Below are 25,350 nucleotides of genomic sequence, written 5' to 3' on the forward strand. Positions count from 1 at the left end.
TTCTGACTTTGGAAGAAAAACTGACTCCAAGTGCATTCGACTTCACAACACAGTTGTTGAAACAGCTTTTTAAGTTGTCAGTGTATGCTGTTGTCGATAGAAACATCGCCGTGGTACAGATAGGTAAAGCGGAATCATACGTCGGCCATTTTTCTCAATATGCTTTTGGATATTGAGTAAAATGGCCGACTTCCGCCGCATTATGCTTTGATGATCGGAAGAGACCATCCAATCACAGCCCCCGAATTCCCCCACGTGTTCACCAGAATAACTATATAAAGCAATAAATGAAGTCTTTTTTTTTTTTTTTTTTTGCAGCGATTGGTATGACTTGTTTATATGCTTTATTTTTTTTTTTAACAACACATTATACATTACATCACAGTTCACATCGCCACATACATACATACAACATGCATATTAAAAGAGTGATCTAGAAAAGAGAGAGAAATAGAGAGAGAGAGAGGGGGAAAGTTAAAGAGGCACTGTATAGGACTGTTTGACTAGAACAACTACTAGACCCTTAAATAATATTGATTACTACAAGATTCAAGTTTTCACCAGAATATATATCGAGATACTGTTAACGAATTAGGGAGGAGGAGTAGAGCCTAGTATTGGACAATTTTCATGAAACCAGGTTAGAATATGGTTGCCAGAGGCGGTCAAACTTATCTTCTGCTAATCCCCCCTTGTACTTTTCCAATAAATATCTACTTTTCAAAAATTTCAAGAATATCTTTTCTACATAATGATAAGAATGACTTTACTTTTTCTTTTCATCAGGCCGATCGTACTCCAACTAAAACATTCATTCCCCTGTCATTTAATTCAAACTTTCTATGTCATTTAATTCAAACTTTCTATGTCATTAAAAGCTTTCTATGTCATTGGCTTTCTATGTCTATGTCATTAAAAGCTTTCTATGGCATTGGCTATCTGGCACATTTTTCGGATCAAAGATTTCATTTACAGGGGTCACTTGACCGCCACCGATGTAAGGGTACCCCCAAAATCGACGTGACAAAATCGTCGAAAATTGAGAATAGGCGCAACTTGGCAACTTTTACATACGAGGATATTGCAAATTCGATTATCTGTCCAGATCAGGTTGTTTTGTTTCGCCATCTAGCGAATTTCGTGTGTTATGTCATTGCTACTGATTCAGGTGTCACGTAGCCCCTGTAAAAGAAATCTTTGATCCGAAAAGTGTGTCCAATAGCCAAGGGGAGGGCCTTTTATCGCATAGAAAATTTGAATGAAATGACAGTGGGAATGAATGTTTTAACTGGGTACGAATATGGGTGAACACACACACACACACACACACACACACACACACACACACACACACACACACACACACACACATAGGAAGGCAACCCCCAACACACACACACACACACACACACACACACACACACACACACACACATAAACCAGCGTGGGGCTCCCTCTCGATTCCGATTCTCAAGCAAAACAGTCAGTCAAATTTTTTCGCACGTGCAAAAAAAACTACCACATTGTTTTTTCTAAAATGATGAATCTCAATGTTATCGATCTCACAACCATCATTCTACTTTACTTCGTAAAACAATAACCGAATCCTCGACATAACCCTTGCCACTCCAGTGTGTGAGTGTGTGCACAAGCAAGATGAGAGTAGCGCACATGCATTTATATAGCTAGTCTGATGAACACGTGGGGGAATTCGGGGGCTGTGATTGGATGGTCTCTTCCGATCATCAAAGCATAATGCTACGGAAGTCGGCCATTTTTCTCAATATCCAAAAGCATATTGTCAATAACAAAGACGCATGGTTCCGGTTTACCCACCTGTACCACACGATGTTTCACTGATCGACAACAGCATACACTGACAACTTGAAATTCTTCTCGGGAATGTTTTTCAGCTTTACAAATGTCGATAGCATACCCTTTTCTGCTAACTTCCCGATGAAACAGGACTAAACCTATTATTTTCTGTCCCTAAACACCACAAAATGCCCAAAGTCGAAAGATGTAGTACAAACAGGGGAGTACAACGGAACAGCCGTTTTTGTGTGCCTGTGAGCTTAGTTCACAGTTGCCGACTGACACAAATTTTCGCATTCGGCTTTTCTTATCTCGTAACTCCACACTAAATACTCCACTCCCCCTCTGAAGTATTGATGTACAACCCATGGCACTAACATTCATGTAGTCGTTTATAACTGAGGTTGAAAAATTCGCTTCATGACGAGACAAGTATAAATGCCATTCACCCAAACTGGAAACGTCGCTGCCGTCTGCTCGCGTTGTACGGATTAGCTGTTCTCTTTTCCTCCCCTTGTTGCATCCTTGTTCTTCAGTTGTTTCTAGTTTTCCGTTGATGTTGTGTTTTGGTCTTCTTCATAAGTAGTCTTGTTCAAAATTTGAAATCACTTGTCCATTCAAATGCTTCCCATATTGCTCAAGGCGCTAGAAGACAAATTCCGCACAGCGCTTATTTCATTCTGACAGATGTTTACAGTACATTCGTCCCTTCATTATTGGCTCACGTAAGTGTAGCCTATGCGATGCTAACTTTTGTCTGTCTGTGCGTGTATGTGATAGAAACTTTAACATTTGACTGAACACCGAAATACTAATTTTACCTGGTTATTATCCCAGCAACAGCTTCAAAGTATTGAAGCAATGATCAACATTTCGTCGGCACGTATGTAGTTAAAGTGTGTATCCAAAGAAAATGCGTGGTGAGTTTTTTTGGGAGGTAAAAACAGGTGACTGGTTTGTGTCGTGTGTGGTATGTAGGCCAGGTCGGGGGTCAAGGTTAGGTCAGATCGCGTGAAGGATTGTGGTATAGATACAGTTCTCACCGAGCTGCAGTTCGCCGATTCGGGGAAGACGATTTCTCATTGTTCGGTTTCGTAGCTCCAGAAAAATAAATAAACAAGGTACCAAAGAAAATGTCCTACAGGTTGATCTGCACAGCGTGTTCCCAGTGTCTGCGCAAGGAAGCGCTGTCGAAAGCGCAGTCCCCGTAAGTAGGCTACAGACAGACAGATCTAGATCTAGTGTCTGCCACTCTTGCACCGTGTCACCTATGCTTACTGTGTGTGTGTATGTGTGACGGAGTGATTGAGTTTGTGTTACGAGTTGCCCAGAGCGGTTCGCCACGGGTCGCCCGCAGTGCGAATGACAGAAAGCCGTTTCTTAGGGCAGTGCAGGAAAGCGCTCGCGAAGCACTCGGCGAGCGGCTTTGGTATATGCTCGGCCACCGCGCGCCGCGTAATCCAAGATGGCGGCGGTGTTTACACTGCGATGCCGTGTAGCGTCTTGCGATCTTCTCGGCATGGTTTTTTACGTAATCCGAGGAATCCACCGCTTTTCAAGGTTCAGGGACTACCCCAGCTAAAATAATTGTCCATCATGACTACGTTCTCTTTGACGATTTCACTGACGGAATCGTCTACTAGTTTAAGAAGTACAACCTTTTTCATATCTCGCAGCAATCGTGCTTTCTTCGTCGCCATCGTGAAGCGATTTGCCTCGTTGTGAGCCCGTTGCATAGACCAATCCAGAGCGACTTTTCTCTGAGCGGGCTATTGTGATTCTGAGCAACGCATGGCTGGAAACGTCGCTGCCGTCTGCTCGCTTTGTACGGATTTAGCTGTTCTCTTTTCCTCCCCGTGTTGCATCCTTGTTCTTCAGTTGTTTCTAGTTTTCCGTTGATGTTGTGTTTTGGTATTCTTCATAAGTAGTCTTGTTCAAAATTAAAAAAACTCAAACTTCTTTTTGTTGTATACGAATGAACTAATAAAAAGCTGTTTAACAGCTGTGTTGTCAAATCGAGTTTTTTTCCAAAGTCAGTGTGGCGCCTGCGCAAAACTAATGCGCAAAAGAAACGGCGTCTGCTATCAAAACCTGAGATCAACGCATCGACGCAAAAACTGTCATTTTGTAAGTTTGGAACAACAAATAAAGGTCAGAACAGCTATATAATCGCTATTGTGTTTTCAGCGTAGCAATAGGGTCCGATATTTAGACTCGAACAAGTATAATGCGATTCGTCTTCGACTCGTCGGCATTATACTAAATAATTGTCTCGTCTAAATATAGGACCCTATTGCTACGCTGAAAACACAATAGCTGTTAATAATGCGCCCCATTGAACCAGCGGGCAACCCCAGGTAACCAACTCAAGCGTATATTTTGAATCCTCTGTTCGGTTGGATATTGCGTTTGACTGCAAGCTGCTACGCACACACGTGTCATCAAATTCGGCACCCACACGTTCATAATTATGGGAAACAGCGAAAGAGTGATCGACGTTAGCGAAGTTTTGCTTCTTTTTCTGCATCTTCATTTGCTTTTCACTCTCAGAAAAAAGAGCGTAATACGTACACATGTAATCTAAGTACAACTGTACAACGCCCTGGTTGTCGAGAAAACATCACATACGTTATTGACTTCTCAGTGCCACCCGAACAAAACTACAAACAACAGTCTACCAACAGATTTCAACAACATTTGGACAGCATAAGTCAATCAAAGTTCATTTCGTGTTTGGGGCAAATTATATCAGCGCAGAGTCAGCGGCACAGACGACGCACTGCAGATTATTGAGGTAATTCTTTTTTTTTTCCCAGCCCGCTACACGTTGCGTGAAAAGAAAACAGGCCAAGTACTCGTCAAAATTCCTATCGCAGCATGCATGCAGCGCCGCTGACTCTGCGCAGATATATTAATACGGGGCGGATATATTAATACGGTGATACGGGGCGCATACACTTTGGAGCAAAACCTGAGTCGGTGGAGTTTGAGCTTTTAAGACGGGGGGTGTCATTTAAGACTGTGAAGGTGAAGAAATGTAAGTGGGAGATAGACTTTGTTAGAAATGAGAGTGTCATGTAGATGCAAAGAAACGGCAGTGCGAGCGAAAAGTTTTAGGCGGAGTGTGTCATTTAATACTGTGAAGGCTTAGAAACTGCAGTGCGAGCGAAAAGGTTTAGGCGGAGTGTGTCATTTAATACTGTGAAGGCTTAGAAACTGCAGTGCGAGCAAAAGGTTTAGGCGGAGTGTGTCATTTAATACTGTGAAGGCTTAGAAACGGCAGTGCGAGCGAAAGGTTTTAGGCGGAGTGTGTCATTTAATACTGTGAAGGCTTAGAAACGGCAGTGCGAGCGAAACGTTTTAGGCGGAGTGTGTCATTTAATACTGTGAAGGCTTAGAAACTGCAGTGCGAGCGAAAGGTTTTAGGCGGAGTGTGTCATTTGATGCTGTGAAGGCTTAGAAACCCCAGTGAGTAATATACGTTTTGAGATTGAGAGTGTCATTTATTTGATACTGTGTAGATTAAGAAAACAGCGACAGAAAAAGCCATGCTCGAAGTGGTGACAGTGCTGGCAGTGTTGGTGGCAAGTTCACACAGGGGAACATGCCTTGACCGCAGCCCACGCTCGGACGCCCCCACCAGGCTATTTATACCACTCTTGGGTAGGCACAGTCTGTTTCCTTATCCAAATGTTTGGGGGGTAAAACCCCCTTGTTTTTGGGTCTGTTTCCTTGCTCTGTTCTGTGTGATAGTCTGTCAGTAAGTCATTATGTTAGTTGGTAAGTTAGTTAGTTAGTTAGTGAGCCAGTGAGTGGTTGAGAGGGTTGGCTGGTTGGTTGGTTGGTTATTTAGTTAGTTAGTTAGTTAGTTAGTTAGTTAGTTTTAGCCGCAAACATATGGCGACAAAGACTGAAGACCAAGCAGATAAGATAAAAGACATACCAAATATCCAAAATACGAAAGATTATTATAGCTGATATCTTCAGATGCGTACGTTTTTACATTTAGTCAAGTTTTGACTAAATGTTTTAACATAGAGGGGGAATCGAAACGAGGGTCGTGGTGTATGTGTGTGTGTGTGTGCGTGTGTGTGCGTGCGTGCGTGTAGATCGATTCAGACCAAGCTACTGGACCGATCTTTATGAACTTTTACATGAAAGTTCCTGGGAATGATATCCCCGAAGGTTTTTTTTCTTTTTTTTCGATAAATACCTTTGATGACGTCATATCCGGCTTTTTGTAAAAGGTGAGGCGGCACTGTCACACCCTCATTTTTCAATCAAATTGGTTGAAAGTTTGGCCAAGCAATCTTCGACAAAAGCCGGACTTCGGTATTGCATTTCAGCTTGGTGGCTTAAACATTAACTTTGGTCATTAAAAATCTGAAAATTGTAAAAAAAAAGTTTTTTTTATATAAAACGATTCAAATTTACGTTCAACTTATTCTCCATCATTCTCTGATTCCAAAAACATATAAATATGTTATATTTGGATTAAAAACAAGCTCTAAAAATTAAAAATATAAAAATTATTATCAAAATTAAATTTTCCAAATCAATTTAAACACACTTTCACCTTAATCCTTGTCGGTTCCTGATTCCAAAAACATATAGATATGATATGTTTGGATTAAAAACACGCTCAGAAAGTTAAAACGAAGAGAGGTACAGAAAAGCGTGCTATCCTTCTCAGCGCAACTACTACCCCGCTCTTCTTGTCAATTTCACTGCCTTTGCCATGAGCGGTGGACTGACGATGCTACGAGTATACGGTCTTGCTGAAAAATTGCATTGCGTTCAGTTTCATTCTGTGAGTTCGACAGCTACTTGACTAAATGTTGTATTTTCGCCTTACGCGACTTGTTGTAAGTATCAGTTTGGGTTAATTTTTTTTTAGCGCTTATTGATAAACTGGGTTGTGGGTCGGATAAAGGACAACAACTGGGCAAAAGTTTAACAACAAATCTTTATTTTCTTCTCCATTTTCCATGTTAAACACCTACAAAGTTCTCTAACCTTTTTTTTTCTCAACTGGTCCTCCAAATAATAAACTGAGCAAAAAAAACACAAAATAAACTGTACCCTTACTTCGGTGGCGGTCACGTGATACCTATAACAGAAATCTTTGATCCGAAAAGTGCGCCAGATAGCCAAGTAAAAGGCCTTTAATGGCATATACAGTTTGAATGAAATGACACGGGAATGAATGTTAAAGTTAGGGTACGAAAATGGGTGCAATAATTTTTTTGGGCTCAGTTTAGAACAATTCTGTTGCTTCTCTGTGACCATGGCTGTATCGGACTATCTGCACGTAACTGTTCCTGGGGTACCAGTTCCAGACCAGAACTACAGGACGAGGTTAAGGACCTACCGCTTTTCAAAGTGAGTTGAACGTGAAGCTGAATATTAGTTTGGTGAAGTCGACTTCCTAAAGTCTACTAACTTCACGAAGTTTGCTGCATACAAAAAAGACATAGCTAAATCTCAGCAAAGCCAACTTCGGGATCAATTTAGGATAGCATTCCTTCTCGAGTAAAGCAATCCTGTTTCCGTATTTGGTCTGGCCAGGTTTTCATTTGAAAAAAAAGACCGTCCGTTCAATTGAACACCCTGGATAATTTTTATGAATAAATTTAACGGAAAACACTGATGTCAATCTGCACATTTATTCATACAAAAATGTCCACTCTTCACAGTATGCATCTGGGCGGTTGATATTTGATACACGTTATCCTCCATACGTGAGAGAGACCACTCATTAGATAACAATATCGTTCAAACCACACGTGTGTATATCATGTAAATGAGGTCATGACGGTCAAACAAGTCTGGCAGGGACCTGTTTGTCCACTGCTTATGATGCCAAAGTCACCGAGACAGACGTCACTAAAAAGTCTATAGAAAAAAATTGCGCTTGCTAATTCCTCTCGATGAATTGTTTCAACTAACACGTCACGCTACACTTTCTAGTGTGATGTTTCTGTGCTTTGACGTAATATATTACACAAGGCTTTGGCAGAGATCGAGGTTCCACAACAAGCGTCTTCAACTTGGCTGCCTCGACTGCGGGACGTTTTGAGTAAAATTATGTAGGATAAACAGAATACTACATGGCTTGCTGTTTCGTACATGGTTTACACTCGCTTTCGTGAGCAGTTCAATATATTTTTTTTAAAACAACTCGTGTACATCTGGTACGACACAGCAAGCCATGTTGTATTCTCTATGTATGTGTCCAAACCGAAGGATGACATTATATCAGGTAAAAGGCTGGACAGATCTGATTGGGTCACCCGAATCGTATGTACTCGTACTATACACTGAAGTGTTGCCCCTTTTGAACACACTGTTTGTAGCAAGTTGTGAACATTGTGTGAGAAACTATATCATTCTACTTGCAAAAGTAGCACACACTGTAAACGTTAGTTAGTGTTAACCATGCGTGCTACTTTTGCAAGTAGAATTATATAGTATCTTACAAAGTTCACAACTGGTTACAAAAAGTGTGTTCAAAAGTGGAACACTTCAGTTTACTACAGTGCGTGGGAAGGGCTGTGCCTTTCATTTTATGATCGAGAATATGTATGTGTGAAATTTGTGGTAAGCTAGTAAGAATACGGCCCACCTTCTGAAAAGAGTTCTTCCACTTTGTTCCCGGATGTGTGCAGGATATAAATGATCAGTGTCTCTGTGATATATAGTCACAGTTGCTGAGCAAAGCTTTTCTCTTGATGTTCATGTGTGTGTGTGTGTGTGTGTATGCGTGTGCGTGTGTGTGTGTGTGTGTGAGTATGTATATGTGTGTGTGTGTGTGTGTGTGTGTTGTGTGTGTGTGAGTATGTATATGTGTGTTATGTGTGTGTTTGTGTGTGTGTCTGTGTGTGTATGGGTGTGTGTGTGTGTGAGTATGTATATGTGTGTGTGTGTGTGTGTGTGTGTGTGTGTGTGTGTGTGTGAGTATGTATATGTGTGTGTGTGTGTGTGTGTGTGCATGTTTGCGTGTGTCTTCCTGTGCATTTCTGTCGGCAGTATACTCTTAACACACTTCAGTTCTGCCAATGAGCGTCGCGACTGGCTTGTCTTTGGATTACGACGTAAATGGTCAGCAACAAATGCGGCTGTGGTCCTTCGTTCCTACTGGTGGGCCAGATTAATGTGGGTACCGATGTGAGTATACAATAGGGGTTTTGTTTTGTTTTGTTATTCTGAGAAACAAAGGGACGGAAGTGCTACAAATGCACACGACGTGTGAAGCAAGAGTAAGTGACAGTTATGCGGAATTAATCTCCTTGCGCATAAGAGAATAAGAGCCTTGTTATCTTTGTCACGACTTGTCATTGATAACGTGCCGGGTAACACACAAAGCAAAAAGAATAATAAAAAATAAAAAAAATTAAGTAGATGTGCAACGCCAAGGCACTGCATACCCCAGCGAAAGACAAACCTCTATCTCTCTCTCTCACTCTCTCTCACACACACACACACACACACACACACACATACACACACACACACACACACACACATACCCCAAGTTACACACGTACATACTCACTCTCTCACACACACTTCATACACACAAAACACCCCCCCATACGCACATATAAACAAACACACATACACTTACGCACACGTACAAACACACACCCACCCACCCACCCACTCTCTCTCTCTTATACAAACAGACACACACCAACACCCACACATGTACATAGGCACGCATATACGCACGCACACACCCGCAGACACACACACACACACACTCACACATTGACTCACACAAATCTCATACACACACAACACACACTCATACACGGTTGGGCTAGTGGTAAGGCGTCCGCCCCGTGATCGGGAGTTCGTGGGTTAGAACCCCGGCCGGATCATACCTAAGACTTTAAAATTGGCAATCTAGTGGCTGCTCCGCCTGGCGTCTGGCATTATGGGGTTAGTGCATGCTAGGACTGGTTGGTCCGGTGTCAGAATAATGTGACTGGGTGAGACATGAAGCCTGTGCTGCGACTTCTGCCTTGTGTGTGGCGCACTTTATATCTCAAAGCAGCACCGCCCTGATAATTATGGCCCTTCGTGGTCGGCTGGGCGTTAAGCAAACAAACAAATACGCACATAGACAGACGGACACACACACCTTTACAAACAAACACATATACACACTCATACACACACAAACATACACAAACTCATGCACACACACACACACACTCTTTCTCCCTCTCTCTCAGTCTTTCTTACACACACACACCCAAGTCACACACGCACACATACACACACTCACTCACACGCACTCACTCACTCTCACAAAAACTTCATACACACAAAACACACACCCATACGCACATATGGACAGACGGATATACACACCTTTACAAACAAACACACATACACGCACACACATACACTTATGCACACACACACACACACACACACACCACACACACGAGTACAGACTCATGCACGCGTGCGCACACACACACACACCCCCCCCACACACACGAGTACAGACTCATACACGCGTGCGCACACACACGAGTACACTAGTCATGCACGCGTGCGCACACACACACACAAATACACACACACACACACGAGTACAGACTCATGCACGCGTGCGCACACACACACACACACACAAATGCACACACACACCACACACACACACGAGTACAGACTCATGCACGCGTGCGCACACACACACACCGCCACACACACAGTAACACTAACACATGTGCACACAATGAACACAAACACACACACCGCGCGAGAGAAAAAGACAACAGGGAGGCATGACGTCATGATGCATTAATTGACGTCAAAGACTTTTGACCGTGACGTAATCTTCTCACGCGAGCTTTATCCATAGTCTTGAACAACCACACACAAATAGACTTGGAAAGTACAGAATTTCTACCCGTCGAAAGCGGCCTTGGGTGGAGTTTGCTGAAAAAATGGGGGCGCCAATTTTACCCACCGTATTTTTGTTAGTATGGTCCCAATTTTTGGTGAACTTCCAAACCTCATACTTCCACACACATACCTCAAGTTACACACGTACACAATACACACTCACTCACACGCACTCACTCACTCTCTCACACACACTTCATACACACAAAACACCCCCCCATACGCACAGACAGACGGACATACACACGTTTACAAACACACACACACACAAATACACTTACGCACACGCACAAACACACTCCCACCCACCCACTCTCTCTCTCTCTTTCTCTCTCTCTTTCTCTCCTATACAAACAGACACTCTCACACACACACACACACACACACACACACACACACACACACACACACACACACACACACACATTGACTCACACAAATCTCATACACACAAAACACACACTTATACGCACATACACGGGAATACACGTGATCGGGAGGTCGTGGGTTAGAACCCAGGCCGGGTCATACCTAAGACTTTAAAATTGGCAATCTAGTGGCTGCTCCGCCTGGCGTCTGGCATTATGGGGTTAGTGCATGCTAGGACTGGTTGGTCCGGTGTCATAATAATAATAAAGTAGATGTGTACTGCCGGGCAGTACATACCCCAAGCGAAGTCGTCCATCTGTGTGTACATGATTCTCTCTCTCTCTCTCTCTCTCTCTCTCTCTCTCTTAAAATGTGTCATCGATGACGTGTTTTCATACTTGCTAATGCGGCAGGCTAATCATGACGTCAAATTGAAACTTCTTGAAGTCTCTCAGAAAGGGACATGAAAACCATGTGGGGGTTACTGGTTTGGGCTGAAAAAAAACCCAACTCCACCTAAAATTCAAGCGCCTATGGGGCTGAATTATGCAGCATAAATTGTGAAACATCAGGATATCTCACACTTTCAATTCTGCCATCATGTCAAATCTGACAACAAACCTACCCACAAAATGTCATAAATATCGGTGTAGAATTGAGACTTAACGGTTTTTAACTGCCAAAAATAAGTTTTTTTGACTGGAATAGTTTGTCTTTTTTTTTTTTTTTTTTTTTTTTTTTTCTTTTTTTTTTTTGTGGAGATGGAGGTTTATCGCCACAACAAGAAGATACAAAGTCTACAGAAGTAAAAAAAAATCTTCCAACCTGTGTAAATAAGCATGTAAACCACCACAGATTTTTTTTTATTTTAATTTTTTTTTTTTTTCCTTTTTTATTTATTTATTTATTTATTTTTTTATTATTATTATGAAACACGAAGTTTCATTTCATTTTCAAACATGAGTGTTAAATTTACGGGAGTACCGTATCTAAATTTGCTAATGCACATTTTAGCAATAAGAACTAAATGGTTAATGATATCTAGACATACGTTGCCTGCATTTTCAACACAAACAACCCCAAGTAGTACAGATTTTGCGTTAAGTTTAACACGTACACCAGTTTTATCTAGTATAGTGTTTTCGACGTGTTTCCATAAAGGCTTAACTTTACTACAATCATAGAAAAAATGTTCGATGTAGTCTCTTTCGTGTGTGCAGTATGGACAATATTCACTGTCAGACAGTCCCATTTTTTGTAGAAGAATGTTTGTGGGATAGATGTTGTGAACAATTTTCCAGTGCAATTCTCGTAGTCTTGATTCTTTTGTTGCGTTTTTTGCTATAGACCAGCATGTTTCATTGACGTCAAAATTAAATGTATTTTTCCAAAATAAAACAGAACAGGGAGTGGAATACTTCGTCTTTACAATAAATTGCCTAATCAGGTTTGCAGTCATATGGTTCGTACCGTTAAAGGTTAAATAGTGTTGTTCGTTAATATCAGATGTCACAAACTCTGGGTTGTTTCTCAAGTATCTGGAGACAGCGGCTCTAACGACCAAGTATTCCAGATAGAGATTTGGCGAGGGCCCTAAGATTTCATTTACCATTTCAAATGGCATAATAGCATTGTTGTGCAACACATCATTCACATATGTAAACCCTTTCTGAGCCCATTTCTGATAATAAATAGCCTGATTCTGGTAGACTATACCACTATTATTCCAAAGACACGTTATTTTTAACGATCCATGCCATGGAGTTTTACTATAATCTAGCCATGTCGAGGCAACACGTTGCCAAAAAACAGACTTAATCTGATGAAAGCCTTTGAATTTTTTTGTTCCTATAGTAGTACTAAAACAAGCTAAGTTCCTTCCAAAAGATTGAAAAGTTCCTCTTGGTATCCATGTCCACGTGCCATTCACATCCTTACTCGACAGTTTAATAAACCATTGACACAGGAATGAGTCTTGCATCACCTTGATATCTATCATATTTACCCCGCCCTGGTCTGTGTTACTGTTGACTACTACCCTTTTCACCTTTTCAAATGCTTTCTTATTACAGTCCCGTTTCCTCCACAGAAACCTATACAGTAGAGTGTTGATTTCTTTCAGCACCTTATCTGGCAAGCAGATGGACTGTAACACATACACAAACTGTGATAACAAAAAACTCTTAATTACGCAGATTTTTCCGAGAATACCCAGATTTCGTTTTTCCCAGTTTAGAATTATTCTTTTAACTTTAGCGATTTTTTCTTGCCAGTTCATCTCAATTTCGGGTGCGCTTTTAGCGTTTGAGAAGTAAATTCCTAAGATTTTTATCTGGTTTACACGTTTAAAGCCAAAATCATCCATGTTTTCATTTCTTTTGGAACCAATCAACATCATTTCGGACTTGTGCATGTTTAACTTAAGACATGATATTAAAGTAAATTGCTCCAGTATTTCTAAAACACAGTTAATGTCTTCTTCGTCTCTTAGAAACATGGTGATGTCATCAGCATATAACAATACTTTTAATATGTTGTCTGCTACGTTTAGCCCTTTTAGCTCTACACTCTGTCTAAAACGAATCGCTAGAAGTTCTACACCGATCACGAAGGCCAGAGGTGAGAAAGGACACCCCTGACGAATCCCGGAATTCACTTCAAAGTCTTCGGAAAGCCACCCGTTATAGCCAATACAACTTCTTGTATTAGCAAAAAGAACTTGGACCCACTGAACAAAGTCTAGACCGAAGCCTAGCCTTCTAAAGGCACTAAGCATGTATTTTTTGGAAATAGAGTCAAAAGCAGCCTGAAAATCGAGTGCTAATAGTACACCAGGTTTTTCTTTAAGTCTGAAATATTCAATTACATCATCAATTGTTCTTATATGAGTACTAACGTTCCGACCTTTTATATAACCCGACTGGTCCTCGTGTACAACGCTATCTATAACGGTACATAGTCGATTCGCTAAACATTTTGCTAACACTTTGTAATCTGCATTTGTCAGTGAAATTGGCCTCCAGTTTGAGAGTTTGTCTTTCGGGAGGTTTTTCCCTTTATGAATAAGGGTTAACACAGCCGCCGTTTGTGAGTGCGACAAGTGACCGTTTTGAAACGACGCATTATAGGAGTGAACAACAAGGCCCTTTAGCTTGACCCAGAAAAATTTCAGAAATTCAGTTGTAAGACCGTCAGTGCCAGGAGATGAGCCGTTATTTAACTTACTTAGCGCCCTAGAGGCCTCTTCAACACTTATTTCACCTTCACAAACTTTCTTCTCCTCCTCTGTCAGACGAGGGGCTTCACAATCTTGCAAAAAAGAATCTGTATCGTTATCAATGTTGATGCTATTGTCACTGTACGCATATTTGTTTTCAAAGTAGTGTTTTTGAGCCTGCAGTATGTCAAACTGATCGACTAATACATCGCCATTATCAAGCTTGATGCTGGGAAACAATTTTGCACTGGCTCGAGATTTTTCAAGGTTTAAAAAGTACTTTGTATTTTTTTCCCCTTCATCAATCCATTTCATTCTAGATCGTGTTTGGGCACTTTTTAAGCGTTCATGCTCAAAGACTTCCAGTTGAAACTTCAGTGCCTCGCGATTACGAAGCAGATTTTCATCAAGCGGTTGTTTGGCAAGTGATGATTCACACTGTGCCAGTTTATCTTGTAAGTGCAAATACTTGTTTTTCTTTAAAACTGCCAGGTTTTTGCTGTACTGAATAGTTTCGTCCCTTATCTCTAACTTAAGTAATTCCCACCGGTTCTCAGCACTCTCTGGTGTGTCTGTGCGAAGGGAAGAGTCAATAAGGTTATTCATTCTTTCTACAAATACACTGTCCTTTAACAAGGCGTTGTTGAACTTCCAGAAGCCGGGACCTCTGGTCACTTCGGAACATTTTAAAGACACAAGCACCCCCCTGTGATCAGAGGAGGGAACAGAGTAAATCTCCGTTTCCAACACACTGTCCATTGCAGCATCGTTCAAAAACACGTAGTCGAGTCTTCTTGCAGTTAGTTTGCCGTTGCTGATTCTTGACCAGGAGAATTCCTTGCATAGAGGGTTTAGCACCCGCCACGCGTCACATAGATCGCACTCAGTAACAAAGTCGTTGAAAAGTTTAACGAGTGCTGGCGAGTGATTTTCGCCTGCGATGATGTCTAATTTATTGTCCATCACTGCGTTAAAGTCACCGCAGACTACTTTAAGATCACAACCACAATCACTAATTGTATCTGAAAGAGAAGTCAGAAAATGTTTAGTGTCAGCTAAGTTACACGGGGCGTACACATTGAAGATAGCCATTTCTTTAGTGCCAATGTTAACTTTTACCATCAGAATTCTATCAGAAATTATTTCTGTGGACCATGCATGGGGAAAGTTTTTTCTCACCAGTATTACCTGGCCTCTACTATGACGAGTACCAGCACAGTACACAACCTCACCCCATTCTTTCTTCCACTGCTCTGCATCTTCGGGCATTATGTACGACTCTTGCACACATACAATGTCATATTTCTTTTCCTTTAACATTCTGAATATCTTTTTGCGTTTTAATGTATTCCGGAGTCCTCTAACATTTAAGGAGAACGGAATAGTTTGTCTTGAAATTCAGTTTGGGACAACGGACCCACCCACTAAATTTCATAAAGATAGGTGAAAATTTAAATGTAACGGATTTTAACTGCCAAAATTATGTTTTTCTTCTGGAAAAGTATGGAGTGAAAATCAGTTGGGGACAACGAACCTACCCACAAAATTTCATAAATATCGATGAAGAATTGAGATTTAACGGTTTTTAACTGCCAAAAATAAGGTTTTTTGTCTGGAAAAGTATGTCTTAAAATTCAGTTTGGGACAACGGACCCACCCACTAAATTTCATAAAGATAGGTGAAGAATTGAAATTTAACGTTTTTTAACTGCCAAAATTATGTCTTTCTTCTGGAAAAGTATAGAGTGAAAATCAGTTGGGGACAACGAACCTACCCACAAAATTTCATAAATATCGGTGAAGAATTGAAATTTAACGGTTTTTAACTGCCAAAATTATGTTTTTCTTCTGGAAAAGTATGGAGTGAAAATAAGTTGGGGACAACAAACCTACCTTTAAAATTTCATAAGAATCAGTGAAGAAATAGGATTTAACGATTTTTTAACGGCCTTTAAATCATTGGTGATGTCATCATAACCCAGTCGTTGTAGTTGTCGTCGTAGTTGTTGGTGTTGTTGTTGTCATGTTCGTTGTCGTGATTGTTGTTGTTCTCGTGTTGTTGTTTTTGTTGTTGTTGTTGTTGTTGTTGTCGTCGTCGTCGTCGATGTCATTTGTTGTTGTTGTTGTTATCGTCGTCGTCGTCGTCATCGTCGTCGTTGTCAGAGGTTATTTCTAAAGATTTCATTGATAGTCTTTGTTCTCGTCACCAAGACTTGCTAAGAACAAGCTTGGAACAGCAAGAGTTCCAAGAACAAGATTAGAACAACTCATTACATCATTACCAGTACGTCATTTGTATTTAGAACACACTTTAGAAAAAACTCTTCAGCTACAAACCAGTCACCCTCACATGTCGGAGGTGTTTGTCTAAACCACTTACTGAAATGTTTTGAGGTTTAATGACCATACACATGTTGAACCGGTGAGTGTCTTCCGCTGCTTAATTCGCAAATAACTATTTTATTAAAGTCCGCTTGAAACGCTCAAAGATGAAATTCCATGTTAAAAAGTGACAAAAGTTTCACATTTTCCCGTTGTAACAGCTTCCGATGATATTATATGAAAATTCTGATCCTCTGAGAGGATTCCCCGAAACAAAATCAGTTTGTACGCCTAATTTTAATAGAATTGTCCAAACAGTGTCGCTAATATTGTGCTAAAAGATGAATTCTAGAACAATGTTCACAGACAGACACCACTTGGCAAAAAAATTTTCAGTGCTGGGAGATGAAAAAAAAAACTACCTCGCTACGCGCGGGCTTCGCCCGCGCTCCGCTTGGATTAAGTAGATGTGTACTGCCGGGCAGTACATACCCCAAGCGAAGTCGTCCATCTGTGTGTACATGATTCTCTCTCTCTCTCTCTCTCTCTCTCTCTCTCTCTCTCTCTCTCTCTGTCTTAAAATGTGTCATCGATGACGTGTTTTCATACTTGCTAATGCGGCAGGCTAATCATGACGTCAAATTGAAACTTCTTGAAGTCTCTCAGAAAGGGACATGAAAACCATGTGGGGGTTACTGGTTTGGGCTGAAAAAAAACCCAACTCCACCTAAAATTCAAGCGCCTATGGGGCTGAATTATGCAGCATAAATTGTGAAACATCAGGATATCTCACACTTTCAATTCTGCCATCATGTCAAATCTGACAACAAACCTACCCACAAAATGTCATAAATATCGGTGTAGAATTGAGACTTAACGGTTTTTAACTGCCAAAAATAAGTTTTTTTGACTGGAATAGTTTGTCTTGAAATTCAGTTTGGGACAACGGAGCCACCCACTAAATTTCAAAAAGATAGGTGAAAATTTAAATGTAACGGTTTTCAACTGCCAAAATTATGTTTTTCTTCTGGAAAAGTATGGAGTGAAAATCAGTTGGGGACAACGAACCTACCCACAAAATTTCATAAATATCGATGAAGAATTGAGATTTAGCGGTTTTTAACTGCCAAAAATAAGGTTTTTTGTCTGGAAAAGTATGTCTTAAAATTCAGTTTGGGACAACGGACCCACCCACTAAATTTCATAAAGATAGGTGAAGAATTGAAATTTACCGTTTTTTAACTGCCAAAATTATGTCTTTCTTCTGGAAAAGTATAGAGTGAAAATCAGTTGGGGACAACGAACCTACCCACAAAATTTCATAAATATCGGTGAAGAATTGAATTTTAACTGTTTTTAACTGCCAAAATTATGTTTTTCTTCTGGAAAAGTATGGAGTGAAAATAAGTTGGGGACAACAAACCTACCTTTAAAATTTCATAAGAATCAGTGAAGAAATAGGATTTAACGATTTTTTAACGGCCTTTAAATCATTGGTGATGTCATCATAACCCAGTCGTTGTAGTTGTCGTCGTAGTTGTTGGTGTTGTTGTTGTCATGTTCGTTGTCGTGATTGTTGTTGTTCTCGTGTTGTTGTTGTTGTTGTTGTTGTTGTTGTTGTTGTTGTCGTCGTCGATGTCATTTGTTGTTGTTGTTGTTATCGTCGTCGTCGTCGTCATCGTCGTCGTTGTCAGAGGTTATTTCTAAAGATTTCATTGATAGTCTTTGTTCTCGTCACCAAGACTTGCTAAGAACAAGCTTGGAACAGCAAGAGTTCCAAGAACAAGATTAGAACAACTCATTACATCATTACCAGTACGTCATTTGTATTTAGAACACACTTTAGAAAAAAACTCTTCAGCTACAAACCAGTCACCCTCACATGGCGGAGGTGTTTGTCTAAACCACTTACTGAAATGTTTTGAGGTTTAATGACCATACACATGTTGAACCGGTGAGTGTCTTCCGCTGCTTAATTCGCAAATAACTATTTTATTAAAGTCCGCTTGAAACGCTCAAAGATGAAATTCCATGTTAAAAAGTGACAAAAGTTTCACATTTTCCCGTTGTAACAGCTTCCGATGATATTATATGAAAATTCTGATCCTCTGAGAGGATTCCCCGAAACAAAATCAGTTTGTACGCCTAATTTTAATAGAATTGTCCAAACAGTGTCGCTAATATTGTGCTAAAAGATGAATTCTAGAACAATGTCCAGACAGACACCACTTGGCCAAAAAATTTTCAGTGCTGGGAGATGAAAAAAAAAAACTACCTCGCTACGCGCGGGCTTCGCCCGCGCTCCGCTTGGATTAAGTAGATGTGTACTGCCGGGCAGTACATACCCCAAGCGAAGTCGTCCATCTGTGTGTACATGATTCTCTCTCTCTCTCTCTCTCTCTCTCTCTCTCTCTCTCTCTCTCTCTCTCTCTCTCTCTCTCTCTCTCTCTCTCTGTGTCTTAAAATGTGTCATCGATGACGTGTTTTCATACTTGCTAATGCGGCAGGCTAATCATGACGTCAAATTGAAACTTCTTGAAGTCTCTCAGAAAGGGACATGAAAACCATGTGGGGGTTACTGGTTTGGGCTGAAAAAAAACCCAACTCCACCTAAAATTCAAGCGCCTATGGGGCTGAATTATGCAGCATAAATTGTGAAACATCAGGATATCTCACACTTTCAATTCTGCCATCATGTCAAATCTGACAACAAACCTACCCACAAAATGTCATAAATATCGGTGTAGAATTGAGACTTAACGGTTTTTAACTGCCAAAAATAAGTTTTTTTGACTGGAATAGTTTGTCTTGAAATTCAGTTTGGGACAACGGACCCACCCACTAAATTTCATAAAGATAGGTGAAAATTTAAATGTAACGGTTTTTAACTGCCAAAATTATGTTTTTCTTCTGGAAAAGTATGGAGTAAAAATCAGTTGGGGACAACGAACCTACCAACAAAATTTCATAAATATCGATGAAGAATTGAGATTTAACGGGTTTTAACTGCCAAAAATAAGGTTTTTTGTCTGGAAAAGTATGTCTTAAAATTCAGTTTGGGACAACGGACCCACCCACTAAATTTCATAAAGATAGGTGAAGAATTGAAATTTAACGTTTTTTAACTGCCAAAATTATGTCTTTCTTCTGGAAAAGTATAGAGTGAAAATCAGTTGGGGACAACGAACCTACCCACAAAATTTCATAAATATCGGTGAAGAATTGAAATTTAACGGTTTTTAACTGCCAAAATTATGTTTTTCTTCTGGAAAAGTATGGAGTGAAAATAAGTTGGGGACAACAAACCTACCTTTAAAATTTCATAAGAATCAGTGAAGAAATAGGATTTAACGATTTTTTAACGGCCTTTAAATCATTGGTGATGTCATCATAACCCAGTCGTTGTAGTTGTCGTCGTAGTTGTTGGTGTTGTTGTTGTCATGTTCGTTGTCGTGATTGTTGTTTTTGTTGTTGTTGTTGTTGTTGTTGTTGTCGTCGTCGTCGATGTCATTTGTTGTTGTTGTTGTTATCGTCGTCGTCGTCGTCATCGTCGTCGTTGTCAGAGGTTATTTCTAAAGATTTCATTGATAGTCTTTGTTCTCGTCACCAAGACTTGCTAAGAACAAGCTTGGAACAGCAAGAGTTCCAAGAACAAGATTAGAACAACTCATTACATCATTACCAGTACGTCATTTGTATTTAGAACACACTTTAGAAAAAAACTCTTCAGCTACAAACCAGTCACCCTCACATGTCGGAGGTGTTTGTCTAAACCACTTACTGAAATGTTTTGAGGTTTAATGACCATACACATGTTGAACCGGTGAGTGTCTTCCGCTGCTTAATTCGCAAATAACTATTTTATTAAAGTCCGCTTGAAACGCTCAAAGATGAAATTCCATGTTAAAAAGTGACAAAAGTTTCACATTTTCCCGTTGTAACAGCTTCCGATGATATTATATGAAAATTCTGATCCTCTGAGAGGATTCCCCGAAACAAAATCAGTTTGTACGCCTAATTTTAATAGAATTGTCCAAACAGTGTCGCTAATATTGTGCTAAAAGATGAATTCTAGAACAATGTTCACAGACAGACACCACTTGGCAAAAAAATTTTCAGTGCTGGGAGATGAAAAAAAAAAACTACCTCGCTACGCGCGGGCTTCGCCCGCGCTCCGCTTGGATTAAGTAGATGTGTACTGCCGGGCAGTACATACCCCAAGCGAAGTCGTCCATCTGTGTGTACATGATTCTCTCTCTCTCTCTCTCTCTCTCTCTCTCTCTCTCTCTCTCTCTCTCTCTCTCTCTCTCTCTCTCTCTCTTAAAATGTGTCATCGATGACGTGTTTTCATACTTGCTAATGCGGCAGGCTAATCATGACGTCAAATTGAAACTTCTTGAAGTCTCTCAGAAAGGGACATGAAAACCATGTGGGGGTTACTGGTTTGGGCTGAAAAAAAACCCAACTCCACCTAAAATTCAAGCGCCTATGGGGCTGAATTATGCAGCATAAATTGTGAAACATCAGGATATCTCACACTTTCAATTTTGCCATCATGTCAAATCTGACAACAAACCTACCCACAAAATGTCATAAATATCGGTGTAGAATTGAGACTTAACGGTTTTTAACTGCCAAAAATAAGTTTTTTTGACTGGAATAGTTTGTCTTGAAATTCAGTTTGGGACAACGGACCCACCCACTAAATTTCATAAAGATAGGTGAAAATTTAAATGTAACGGTTTTTAACTGCCAAAATTATGTTTTTCTTCTGGAAAAGTATGGAGTGAAAATCAGTTGGGGACAACGAACCTACCCACAAAATTTCATAAATATCGATGAAGAATTGAGATTTAACGGTTTTTAACTGCCAAAAATAAGGTTTTTTGTCTGGAAAAGTATGTCTTAAAATTCAGTTTGGGACAACGGACCCACCCACTAAATTTCATAAAGATAGGTGAAGAATTGAAATTTAACGTTTTTTAACTGCCAAAATTATGTCTTTCTTCTGGAAAAGTATAGAGTGAAAATCAGTTGGGGACAACGAACCTACCCACAAAATTTCATAAATATCGGTGAAGAATTGAAATTTAACGGTTTTTAACTGCCAAAATTATGTTTTTCTTCTGGAAAAGTATGGAGTGAAAATAAGTTGGGGACAACAAACCTACCTTTAAAATTTCATAAGAATCAGTGAAGAAATAGGATTTAACGATTTTTTAACGGCCTTTAAATCATTGGTGATGTCATCATAACCCAGTCGTTGTAGTTGTCGTCGTAGTTGTTGGTGTTGTTGTTGTCATGTTCGTTGTCGTGATTGTTGTTCTCGTGTTGTTGTTGTTGTTGTTGTTGTTGTTGTTGTTGTTGTCGTCGTCGTCGTCGATGTCATTTGTTGTTGTTGTTGTTATCGTCGTCGTCGTCGTCATCGTCGTCGTTGTCAGAGGTTATTTCTAAAGATTTCATTGATAGTCTTTGTTCTCGTCACCAAGACTTGCTAAGAACAAGCTTGGAACAGCAAGAGTTCCAAGAACAAGATTAGAACAACTCATTACATCATTACCAGTACGTCATTTGTATTTAGAACACACTTTAGAAAAAAACTCTTCAGCTACAAACCAGTCACCCTCACATGTCGGAGGTGTTTGTCTAAACCACTTACTGAAATGTTTTCAGGTTTAATGACCATACACATGTTGAACCGGTGAGTGTCTTCCGCTGCTTAATTCGCAAATAACTATTTTATTAAAGTCCGCTTGAAACGCTCAAAGATGAAATTCCATGTTAAAAAGTGACAAAAGTTTCACATTTTCCCGTTGTAACAGCTTCCGATGATATTATATGAAAATTCTGATCCTCTGAGAGGATTCCCCGAAACAAAATCAGTTTGTACGCCTAATTTTAATAGAATTGTCCAAACAGTGTCGCTAATATTGTGCTAAAAGATGAATTCTAGAACAATGTTCACAGACAGACACCACTTAACAAAAAAATTTTCAGTGCTGGGAGATGAAAAAAAAAACTACCTCGCTACGCGCGGGCTTCGCCCGCGCTCCGCTTGGATTAAGTAGATGTGTACTGCCGGGCAGTACATACCCCAAGCGAAGTCGTCCATCTGTGTGTACATGATTCTCTCTCTCTCTCTCTCTCTCTCTCTCTCTCTCTCTCTCTCTCTCTCTCTCTCTCTCTCTCTCTCTCTCTCTCTCTTAAAATGTGTCATCGATGACGTGTTTTCATACTTGCTAATGCGGCAGGCTAATCATGACGTCAAATTGAAACTTCTTGAAGTCTCTCAGAAAGGGACATGAAAACCATGTGGGGGTTACTGGTTTGGGCTGAAAAAAAACCCAACTCCACCTAAAATTCAAGCGCCTATGGGGCTGAATTATGCAGCATAAATTGTGAAACATCAGGATATCTCACACTTTCAATTTTGCCATCATGTCAAATCTGACAACAAACCTACCCACAAAATGTCATAAATATCGGTGTAGAATTGAGACTTAACGGTTTTTAACTGCCAAAAATAAGTTTTTTTGACTGGAATAGTTTGTCTTGAAATTCAGTTTGGGACAACGGACCCACCCACTAAATTTCATAAAGATAGGTGAAAATTTAAATGTAACGGTTTTTAACTGCCAAAATTATGTTTTTCTTCTGGAAAAGTATGGAGTGAAAATCAGTTGGGGACAACGAACCTACCCACAAAATTTCATAAATATCGATGAAGAATTGAGATTTAACGGTTTTTAACTGCCAAAAATAAGGTTTTTTGTCTGGAAAAGTATGTCTTAAAATTCAGTTTGGGACAACGGACCCACCCACTAAATTTCATAAAGATAGGTGAAGAATTGAAATTTAACGTTTTTTAACTGCCAAAATTATGTCTTTCTTCTGGAAAAGTATAGAGTGAAAATCAGTTGGGGACAACGAACCTACCCACAAAATTTCATAAATATCGGTGAAGAATTGAAATTTAACGGTTTTTAACTGCCAAAATTATGTTTTTCTTCTGGAAAAGTATGGAGTGAAAATAAGTTGGGGACAACAAACCTACCTTTAAAATTTCATAAGAATCAGTGAAGAAATAGGATTTAACGATTTTTTAACGGCCTTTAAATCATTGGTGATGTCATCATAACCCAGTCGTTGTAGTTGTCGTCGTAGTTGTTGGTGTTGTTGTTGTCATGTTCGTTGTCGTGATTGTTGTTGTTCTCGTGTTGTTGTTGTTGTTGTTGTTGTTGTTGTTGTTGTTGTTGTTGTTGTCGTCGTCGTCGTCGATGTCATTTGTTGTTGTTGTTGTTATCGTCGTCGTCGTCGTCATCGTCGTCGTTGTCAGAGGTTATTTCTAAAGATTTCATTGATAGTCTTTGTTCTCGTCACCAAGACTTGCTAAGAACAAGCTTGGAACAGCAAGAGTTCCAAGAACAAGATTAGAACAACTCATTACATCATTACCAGTACGTCATTTGTATTTAGAACACACTTTAGAAAAAAACTCTTCAGCTACAAACCAGTCACCCTCACATGTCCGAGGTGTTTGTCTAAACCACTTACTGAAATGTTTTGAGGTTTAATGACCATACACATGTTGAACCGGTGAGTGTCTTCCGCTGCTTAATTCGCAAATAACTATTTTATTAAAGTCCGCTTGAAACGCTCAAAGATGAAATTCCATGTTAAAAAGTGACAAAAGTTTCACATTTTCCCGTTGTAACAGCTTCCGATGATATTATATGAAAATTCTGATCCTCTGAGAGGATTCCCCGAAACAAAATCAGTTTGTACGCCTAATTTTAATAGAATTGTCCAAACAGTGTCGCTAATATTGTGCTAAAAGATGAATTCTAGAACAATGTTCACAGACAGACACCACTTGGCAAAAAAAATTTCAGTGCTGGGAGATGAAAAAAAAAAACTACCTCGCTACGCGCGGGCTTCGCCCGCGCTCCGCTTGGATTAAGTAGATGTGTACTGCCGGGCAGTACATACCCCAAGCGAAGTCGTCCATCTGTGTGTACATGATTCTCTCTCTCTCTCTCTCTCTCTCTCTCTCTCTCTCTCTCTCTCTCTCTCTCTCTCTCTCTCTCTCTCTCTCTCTCTCTCTCTCTTAAAATGTGTCATCGATGACGTGTTTTCATACTTGCTAATGCGGCAGGCTAATCATGACGTCAAATTGAAACTTCTTGAAGTCTCTCAGAAAGGGACATGAAAACCATGTGGGGGTTACTGGTTTGGGCTGAAAAAAAACCCAACTCCACCTAAAATTCAAGCGCCTATGGGGCTGAATTATGCAGCATAAATTGTGAAACATCAGGATATCTCACACTTTCAATTTTGCCATCATGTCAAATCTGACAACAAACCTACCCACAAAATGTCATAAATATCGGTGTAGAATTGAGACTTAACGGTTTTTAACTGCCAAAAATAAGTTTTTTTGACTGGAATAGTTTGTCTTGAAATTCAGTTTGGGACAACGGACCCACCCACTAAATTTCATAAAGATAGGTGAAAATTTAAATGTAACGGTTTTTAACTGCCAAAATTATGTTTTTCTTCTGGAAAAGTATGGAGTGAAAATCAGTTGGGGACAACGAACCTACCCACAAAATTTCATAAATATCGATGAAGAATTGAGATTTAACGGTTTTTAACTGCCAAAAATAAGGTTTTTTTGTCTGGAAAAGTATGTCTTAAAATTCAGT

At 40.0% G+C, this 25,350-nt stretch overlaps 1 protein-coding gene across 3 annotated transcripts in view; it reads left to right on the plus strand.

The window, feature by feature from the left end:
- Positions 1-4,296: 4,296 nt before the first annotated feature.
- LOC138963014 (uncharacterized) overlaps positions 4,297-25,350 on the plus strand; it is a 42,508-nt gene continuing 21,454 nt past the window's right edge. The window contains exons 1-4 of one of the 3 annotated variants that reach the window (XM_070335005.1): positions 4,297-4,609; positions 5,337-5,478; positions 7,149-7,197; positions 8,845-8,982. In XM_070335005.1, coding sequence (XP_070191106.1) covers positions 5,364-5,478; positions 7,149-7,197; positions 8,845-8,982 — 302 coding nt within the window. In that variant the 5' untranslated portion in view covers positions 4,297-4,609; positions 5,337-5,363. Of the gene's footprint in view, positions 4,610-4,735; positions 4,853-5,336; positions 5,479-7,148; positions 7,198-8,844; positions 8,983-25,350 lie in introns of those variants that run through there. The other 2 variants (XM_070334997.1, XM_070334990.1) reach the window with 2 other exon arrangements.

This window comes from Littorina saxatilis, linkage group LG1 (assembly GCF_037325665.1).
Source record: "Littorina saxatilis isolate snail1 linkage group LG1, US_GU_Lsax_2.0, whole genome shotgun sequence".
Lineage (NCBI taxonomy): Eukaryota > Metazoa > Mollusca > Gastropoda > Littorinimorpha > Littorinidae > Littorina > Littorina saxatilis.